This window comes from Plectropomus leopardus, chromosome 2 (assembly GCF_008729295.1).
Source record: "Plectropomus leopardus isolate mb chromosome 2, YSFRI_Pleo_2.0, whole genome shotgun sequence".
Classification (NCBI taxonomy): domain Eukaryota; kingdom Metazoa; phylum Chordata; class Actinopteri; order Perciformes; family Serranidae; genus Plectropomus; species Plectropomus leopardus.
This window is the reverse complement of record NC_056464.1, coordinates 10,826,650-10,836,109: the sequence shown is the minus strand read 5'-3', so window position 1 is coordinate 10,836,109 and position 9,460 is coordinate 10,826,650. Positions and strand designations below refer to the sequence as shown.

The 9,460-nt window shown below is 39.3% G+C and overlaps 1 protein-coding gene across 1 annotated transcript; it reads left to right on the top strand.

The window, feature by feature from the left end:
* The first annotated feature begins 1,081 nt into the window (after nucleotides 1–1,081).
* Nucleotides 1,082–7,263, top strand: fmoda (fibromodulin a). The gene is made up of 6 exons (XM_042497691.1): nucleotides 1,082–1,204; nucleotides 1,967–2,349; nucleotides 3,914–4,036; nucleotides 4,144–4,284; nucleotides 4,360–4,627; nucleotides 6,172–7,263. Exons 2-6 carry the CDS (start codon nucleotides 1,990–1,992, stop codon nucleotides 6,321–6,323), a joined length of 1,044 nt encoding a protein of 347 aa, XP_042353625.1. The 5' UTR covers nucleotides 1,082–1,204; nucleotides 1,967–1,989; the 3' UTR covers nucleotides 6,324–7,263.
* The last annotated feature ends 2,197 nt before the right edge of the window (nucleotides 7,264–9,460 follow it).

Below are 9,460 nucleotides of genomic sequence, written 5' to 3'. Positions count from 1 at the left end.
GTGCCAACTTCACATATGGGCTGTGTGTCGATCTGGACACACAAGCTGTGGGTTTCTACCCTAGATGAAAAAGTACATCCAAACAAAACACTTTCACAGAAAAGATTCCGTGTGAAATACTTAAAATGTTTCATTTTAAAACAAATAAGCTCTAGACACACACCCCCACCACAACAAAAACATGTTAACCTATCTATCAAACAGTCACACTTATCTTGTCAGATTTTTGTAAAGGCAAAAAACTGAGAATAAGATGGAGAGGAAAAAAAGGATAACACTTATTTAGATGGAGCTTGTGTTGGAGAAAAGATACAGAGGCAGGAAGAGGCCCACATTGAGACCAGACAGACCGTCACATATGTTTTCATTTAACCCTTTACAAGATGTAAGGTTGCTGGAGAGGAATGGAGAGAGTTAGATCCACCCCTGCTACAAAACTGTGTCTGTCACAGAGATTTCTGTTAAGTGGGCTAAAGGGTTTCGGTGCACTATTTTGTTATCCATTTATCCAAATAATGCTCAAAAGAAAAAAAAACTGTGATTGTAAAGTATTGTCAAAGTAATGACAAGAGTATACTACTGCAAGATAATAGTTTAATGCTAAAAGCAACTTTAAAAATGACATAACCCTTTACAGACCTCTTCCACTCTAATGGCAACTACAGTAAGCTGACAACAGGGATCGATTTGGATATGGGTTATCAATTATTTAACAAAAAAAGCTTAATACATAGTAAATAACAATTTACGAGACTTATATAAACCAAACTGCACAGGCACACACACACGCACACAAACTCAGGTGCTGTAAAAACAATAGAGGGGGTTGCAAAGGTGCAAATGTCTAAATATGGAAGAAGTGGGGTTCAGCTGGAAGAGACGGAGTGTGCTGCACACAGATGGGAACAATCCCCCACAGCCACTGCATCTCACATCACTCACATTAGTGGAAAAAGAGGCTCCAGAGTGTGGGGTGGTGGGTGTGCTGGGCCATGCCTGAACGAACAAAATGGGGTGCGGGCGGGTGGATGAGGGGGTAGCCATAAAGTAAGGAGTGGAGAGGGGGGATGGCAGAGTGGAAAGGAGAGCAGGGAGGGGAGGAAAGTTTTTTTTTTTTTACAAAGAGTTTGTCAGAGTCCCCCTCAGTCCTGAGCACACTCTAAGAGAGAGAGAGGGGACAAGGAGGGCGAGCCTCTCAGATCAGGTATGTGTGTGTTTCTTTATGTGTGTTAACATGTGTCTGTCTGTCTCTGTGGTATTTATCTATGTAACCTTATAGGAGATGAATAAACGTGCTGATAGAGTCATGTTTTTGTTAGCTTTTTTCTGCTTCTGCATATCATAAGGTAATTATTGGATAGTTTCCCACAATTTTTGAGGCAGCAGTGAGAACTATTAACAAAGATGGCATTCATGGCTAGTTTTTTTCTTTTTTTATGCTTCCTCTCTGGATTCCCTGTGGATTAAGACCCCTAAGAATGTACCTCTCTGCAGGCATTTCCAAAACAAAGTCAGTGAGCTGCACAGTGCTTTTGACTTTCTTATTAATGTTGTCTTCTATTATTTAAATATAGTTTTAAAGACTGAGAAAGCCAGGGAAGATGTATTTCATATGCATTTTTGTAATTTAAATGAAAATAAACTTTCACTTGACTGTTCATTTAGCAGCTACTAAAGATCATCTCTAATGGTTTGTGAGAAGTTGTGCTTTTGCAAAGTTGTTTTTTCAAATATTTACGCACCTTAATAGACATTTTATTCATCCATTTTGGCAAATACTGTGCCTCCATATTATGTAAGAGAGGAATAAGCCTTTAGTGCAGACAGAGTCAGCACAAGAACGCTTTTTATACCATCTCTTTACTCTGAGCTGTATCTGTTTCAAAATGTTTAAAAAGAAATTGTGATTTGCGAATACCTCCATCTCCGTTTTAAATTGTATTGTCTTATCTCTCTTTTTTTGCAGTGAAGATTTGTGCGACTGTGACAATGCGTGTGGTGACTGTCTTCCTCTTGTCTGCCCTGCTTCCACTCTCTCTCTCCCAACATGGGGACCCCTTTGCCTGGCTGTATGGCCCGCGGAGTTTGAGATATGGCTTCCTGCAGGCAGACACCTCAGGAGGGGAGTGTCCAGAGGAGTGTGACTGCCCCCCCTCTTACCCAGTCGCCATGTACTGTGATGGCCGGGGCCTGACAGCCATGCCAACCATCCCCTCACGTGTGAAATACTTGTACCTCCAAAACAATGCTATCACAGCTGTGCCAGACTCAGCTCTGGCAAACGCAACCAATCTGGTGTGGCTCATGATGCACCACAATCAGCTAACATCTGACGCCATTAGCAAGAAGGTAAACAGACATCTGGTCTGAGTTGGATCCATCCATACATGTGAGCTCAGGGCATGAGGTGGTGATGCTGGTCTAAATGGTTGTCAGATGGCTGGCACGTGGCTCACAAAGTGCAATTATTATGGGGAAAGTCATGATTTTTATTGCTGCATATGTGATTTGGACATGTGGTTCCCAGTTTAAAGTCCAAATTAAATTAATTAAGATTAAAATAGGGTGTTTTATGAGCTAAAATCCTGGCATGTGTTCTCCTTTGAGAAAACAATCTGACATCAAAATTGAGACATTTATGTTTTGATTTCATAATGGCTTTGTATGAATTTCATCATAGTACTGTTTAGATGCAAAAATTTCAGTTGGTCAACTCTATCAGTGGTGATGCAAAATGATGACGGTAAATAAGCATCCACAATCTTAATTTCCTGCACACTATTGAGTGTCCATTATATAAGGAGTGAACAAGGAAGTGATTTCTGGCAAAGCAACACCAGACCCAAAAACTACTGCAATATGTTCTCAACTAACTTACATAAACCTTGTCCTGTATCATAGCTTGATAAACAACTGACCAAACTTGCCCATGACTTTAGCTACAGTGCAAATTTAGAAACTGTTTACAGTGCAACTTTAGAAACACGTACACAAATATTTAAAAAATCTGATATTTGCCCTCTCCGCTTAATATTTTCTTTTGTCAACACGGCCTTTGTTTTATAAAATATCTCCGTCCACACTAGCATGCAAAAATGACCCCAAATGGTGGTTGGCGTAAGCCGTCTCCCACATTCTTCTCTTTTCGTAAAGGCATTAGAGTGTTCGGGCTAACATAACCTTTTTCGAAGCACCTGGAGATCTCATCACCATTGATTCCCTTTCGATTTAACAACAAAGGAGTTCACTCAAAGATATGATTGATGCTCTTAAAATTGCCTCACTACCTGCTGGTTTGACTGGTCTTCATGAGTCAAAACTGTTTCTGGGTAACTTTATACTGCGGACACTGAGGTAGACCAGCATTACTAAGTAAAAGTTTATGGTAGTCATTAGTCCAAGCAGTCTTAACAAAATGTTAGCAAAGTGCTAGTCCACTGTTGTGGCTTTTTTCAGCATATGCTCTTTGCAAAAAGCAACAATGGGCATGCCCAAATTAAGGAGATGAGGTCATCCTTTCCCAAACATCTCATTTTACTTGCCCATATGACTAAAAGTAACCAGAGTTTTGACAAATCCTCACCTAAGAAGGCATTTTAAAATATCTCCATTTCAATGACTTAAAACTCTATTAGCATGTAGACAAGAGGCCAAAATGTAAAGGAAAATATCAGTTTTTAGAAATATCTGTATACATGTAGACATGTATCTATTGCGCCTGCCAGCACTCGGCTAGCAGGCCTTTAAAAATTAACAATAAAAAACTACTGAATAACTAATGAATTTCAAAACACAACACTGTTCTTGACTGCAAAATTGGAAAACTCAATGTGATTTTAGCTGAACTTTTGAATGCTGCTGGGGTAATTATGCAGATGTTAATGAGTTGTTCATCCTCTATGTCATTTTGTAGGCATTTTTGCAGTTGGGGAGACTGGAGCGTTTATATCTACAACACAACAATTTGACCAGCTTTCCTCCAAACCTCCCTCGCACCCTGCGAGACCTGAGAATCAACCACAACAAGATAGAAAAGGTAATGCTTTGCATAGTTTTATATTCATGCAGAGAGCCTCTCGGTACTTGTTTTGGCTGTGAATCACACACACATTAGACTTTAAAATGATTTCTACTGTTGCCCAGGTAACACCTGCAGACTTGGAGGGAATGGAAAACCTCACTATCCTGTATCTCCATGACAACGCTGTCACGGACATGGGCACATCACTGAAGGCACTCAGATCTCTCACACTGCTGGACATCAGCGGAAACAAGTTGACGAAGGTAACTGTCTGTTTGCAAATTGAGTAAAGACAATCCATGCAGACCTCCCACAGCATATTCATGAACTGATCGCAGGTCCCGGAGGCCCTGCCAGAGCAACTGCACCAACTCTACATGGAGTCCAACTCTATTGATTCTCTGCCTGAGGGCTTCCTGGGTGGTTTCACTCAGCTGCAGTACATCAGGATGGCTCACAATCAGCTAACAGACAAGGGCATCCCTGCCAACACCTTTAACGTGACTGGGCTGGTGGAGCTGGACCTGAGCTTCAATAAACTGGAGAGAATCCCCCTAGTGAGCACCACCCTGCAGCATCTCTATTTGCAAGCAAACCAGATCAAAGGTAAAGTGCACACACCTTTCATTAGCATAAGCGTCTTTTTATGACATACATCTTAAAAAAACTATTTATTAAAGTTACTAAAGGAAGTTGAAAAAAAACCTTTCATGATCAACTTCTTTCTGTCAGTCAGGTTCTGGTTCTGGACACAGTTCTGGTATGTGCTCTTTTCATTGGTTTGTGGATGGGCGCTGTTCAAAATGACCTGCTGCAACATGTTCTCATCTCAAATTGTCACATGTTGCCGCTTTGCAGTGGACTTCCATGTCCACATATCACACTCTAGGCATCCTTCTGCGTCTGCTGTTGACGGTCCAGTATGGCGCTAAAGTGATGTAAACATAAGCACATGGTGGTACGCTGCTGCACGTAGTTATGTTTAGACAACACAAGAACATGGCAATGGTGCGACGTCAGCAAACGCACATGCTGGCATGGATGGTTAGGTTTAGGCAAAAGAGGCACATGGTATGGTGAAGAAAAAAAACGACATTCAGACGGAAAGGGAACACTGGACAACCGTAGAAAAGACCAGGGTTTGTTGGATTCATCCCCCACCCCTCCCCTCCATCCTATAGGGACCTTTATGCTCCTTATATTATACTGTTACTGGCAGCATTTCATTCTGATGCCATCCAGTGGTATATCATGTGCATGTGACAGTTGCATTCAAAACTAATGCTCAGCATCCACATATCACGCTGCCACAGCAGATGCTGTCCACCAGCATATAATACCAACACAAACGGTTCCATCTGTCCACATCCTCAGCGAACACCATCCAGAGGACATCATACATAGCGAATGATGGCTTTTGGCATCATCAGCTTACACTGAAAGCGCTGTAAAAACGGCGGTATTTGACAACTTTGGAATGAGAATGGGTTGTCTCATAAAATGGTTCGTATGATGCCAACAAATTAGTGCTCCATGAATGACGTTATATACTCAACGTCAAGTTACATCGCTTACGCGTAGGAAAGAATCATGATTGGGCATCATAAAATTATTGAAGTTAGGTTAGGTTTGGAAAAGAAATATGGTGATGACATACCTTAAAAAATCGCTTCAAGTTCACTTGGTTTCACACTAGACATAAACACCTGTCTCCTAAGGAAAAGTCTGGTGTTTGTTTGACCAATCCACTACCCAAATCTGCCTGCTTACATGAAGTTTTGCTGTTAATACTACATAGCATTTTACTGCCACCAGCCAAGTAGTAGTCATTTGCTGAAAAAAGGTGATGTCACATGCTTCTGTGCACCTATCAAGATTTAGTAACATTTGTAAATAAAAATCAGACAGCTTTCTGCTGTTTCCAGATAATTGTCAATCTAATCTGATTAAATCACACATTAAATCCAGATTAAACAGATTATCCTAAAAACCAGAAATTAAGGATGTTTTTTCCAAAGCTTTAACTCAGTTTTATCCAAAAAATATTCTTTCAGCAGCAGTTTCATTTCCTAGCTGATTCTTAGGGTAAGTATGTCGATGTTTGTTTGGGAAGACACAAATACATTCTTTCCCACCATCTGTCCCTCTAGAGTTCACCCTGGGCAGTTTCTGCAGTGTTGTGGATGTGAGCAACTTCTCCAAACTCCAGACGCTGCGCTTGGATGGGAATGAGATCAGTCGCGAGGACATCCCTACAGAGTCATCCGTCTGCCTGCGCCAGGCATCCACCATTGAGATCTAACAGTGACACAAAGTGTGGCTCTCTGCTCACAAAAACAGCTCAGTTTACAGCATGAACCAACAGTATGACATATTTTATGTGTGGCGTGCCAAAACCAAAGCACAGCAGGGGCGACAACGCAATTTAACATTGACAGCAGGTGGCAGCAGTTCTTACTGTAATATCCAATATTCACATCACAGTGAAAGCAAAGGTCGCAATATGTGGTTATTTGCATGAAAGCATTTTACATCAATAACCAGATATTTCACATTTCACAGCTAATTTCTATGAAGTATAAACAATTCAATATTTTATTATTTTTCCTAACAAATTTGGATAAATGGCTGGTATTAATTGATCAAATAAATGTAAATGAGGCATATAAGCCTCATTTCATTGCAGCATGAGCCAGGTATGAAGTTCCTTTTTACAGTATTGAAAATGATCTTTTTTTATATGTTGCTGTGAGGATCAGTGATCTTTGTAATCAGTGTTTTTAGCTGTCTTTGTCTCTCTTCCTACAAAGCATGCCTTCCATTGTTTTGTCTGATAAGTTGATGACAAAATGTTATGTATCATGTATGATGTGAGTTGATCGTTTTAAATCATTAGCTGTTGTAGAAGCATGACGATATCTTCATCATTTCTCTGATGACCATGTCCCAAAGTAATTGCCATTGGGTACATTATTTTTTTCTTGGTGATTAAGTACTGTGACTGTTTATTTTTCTTCTTTACAGTGAAACCTTTTCTTATAGATGTGGATACATATCTATGTACCATGTGAAACATCTTCATACTGTACTGTTGTGGGTTACACTACACAAAGGGCTTTAGGTGTATGAAATATGATTCTCGAGTTACTGTATGCATTGCATGGATTGGTCATCATACTGACAAAGGGTTTATGTGTATGAGCCTGTTGTGGAATAAATAAAAGTTTCAATTTTTAAGAAGACTAATGTATTTTTTTGTCTTTTTAAGGCCCAGACAAACTTATTGTGTTTAAATGTTGATTCTAATAGGTTGATTTTCACAGCCTAGCAAGATTAAGATTAATTAAGATTCTACTCACTCCAAAAATATTTACATCCATTGTTATATTTAAAAAGTAAAAGACAATAAAAGCAATTGAAAAAGTGTATGCTCATATCTTTCTGAGCTGACTAACTAACTGATGACACCTGGGATATTATCCTAAATACCAGGGCTTTAAACTCAAGGCTTCAAAATAAAAGAACTTCAAAATATAAACATGAAAGATCCACTTCTCAATGGCTGTTGCACCAGTGAACGAAGACACAAACAAACTAGGCTATCAAGGACCAATGGTGCAGGACAAACTGCAGTGACTGTGGGGTGACAGACCCTCATTGACGGCCCAGCACTGACCGACAGCCAACCATCTGCTTGTTGTGTCAGGCCTTGTACATCCTTTCTTAGTAGTGCTCTAAAATTCCTGTCTTTGTGTGTATGTGTGTGATGTGGGTTTGATTCAGTGGTTTTATGGACTAAGAATGGACTGAAGGAGAACAAACAAAGAGGAACTGTGATATAGTTTGCTAAGGACAGAGTCAGCTTTTGTTCGTACTGAATGGACGCGGCTATCTGTTGAATTAAGGCTTATCTAAACACTCACTTGCTGTTAAATACACACAGGCACTTGTTGTCTCAAAGGTTAATGTGAAATATTTGAGGAAAAGAAGTTGAAGAGGCCAGTACATCTGAAGAGGAAACCAAATAAAAACAAAGAAAAAATTAGATAAAAAGAGGGGACCGGAAAAAGGCAAAACGCTGTAACTAATGGTATGTTTGTCCACTAAATAAAACCAACAGATAACACAGAGGAGTGGTGTTTCACAGGATGCCGGCACAATTAGGATACTTTAGGCAATGAACTGAAAGAAAATGCTTTTTCAACCATGCCACAAAAACAAATTGTCATAGATTGAATTGACTGCAAACTACCACTCTGTGAGGCCTGATTTAAATGTTTCTACTGGGTAAAAATCTCCACAGAGATATATTTAAATATATTTTAATACCACCAAAAATACCCAACAGATACTGTTGACTGACTCCTTTTCGTCACATTCAATCCTTTTTCCCCACAATGATGTGTCATTATCTTTTTTCTGTGTCCTTAATAAAGTCTTTTTTATGTGTCCTTAATAAAGTCTTTTTTATGATTATTATTATGATTATTATTATCTGTAAGAAGACTTATTTTCTTTTGATCATGAGGTAAATGCATGACAATAAGTGAGTCAACAGGCTGATCAGCTTAGCTGAAGAGATAGAGCTGTCCTGTATAGTATCAGGGCTAAACCCTCTGTGTGTCAGCTGGCCAGTGGAACAGTCACAGGACACAGGATGTCTATATTTACATATTTCTCCATAACTATGTTTTGTAATCTGTGGCCACACCAGCAGATAATGTCATTACAGCTAGTATATATTAGAGCTTTTCAGTGTCCGAGTTGTGGCCACACGTCACTGACCAAAATGGCTCCAAAACCAAAAAAGCATCAAGTAAAGTATATTACACACATGCATCATGAGCAGAGAATTAACCACACCCTGTCTATGTAAGAACCTAGAGGTCAATGATAACAGATGATGCTATTCTCTCCACTAAAAACGTACAAGCCAGTTTCATCTGTCTTTCAATACAACAGATCACAAGAAAGTTGGTTATTGTAAATAACACATGCTCTGTCATTCAGCCATAACCAAAGCATAAAAAATGTGGGTGTAAAATACTTTCATGTGCTTGATTTAACTAAATATGTCCAAATGAATTCGGTTGTGATACAGTTTGTGGATGTGTTTGATGGCCAAAGTTAGACTGAACCAGCAGATCGTCACCAGTGTTTCTCTTTAGAGCATTAAACCAACTGGAACAGCCACAAATGTAAATGTAATCTCCAAGACAGTATTCCTGTATCATTAAGCTTGAATCTCTTAGAGTAAATAGATGAAGGCAAATGTGCACTTTATGAAACTGTTATTTATTAACAGCTTTATTAACATGTTAACATTTTTTGCTACAAAAATTAGTCAATCTGGACTTTTTGAACTCAGTGATAAAAAAAAAAAATGCCTTGTGCATCTGCTGAGCTATTTTAATTATGATCATGCATATGAGCATTTGA

Coding starts and splice junctions, on each gene's coding strand:
- fmoda (XM_042497691.1), top strand. CDS start 1,990: ATGCGTGTGGTGACTGTCTTCCTCTTGTCTGCCCTGCTTCCACTCTCT. Junction 4,037..4,143: donor ACCACAACAAGATAGAAAAG/GTAATGCTTTGC, acceptor ACTGTTGCCCAG/GTAACACCTGCAGACTTGGA. Junction 4,628..6,171: donor GCAAGCAAACCAGATCAAAG/GTAAAGTGCACA, acceptor CTGTCCCTCTAG/AGTTCACCCTGGGCAGTTTC.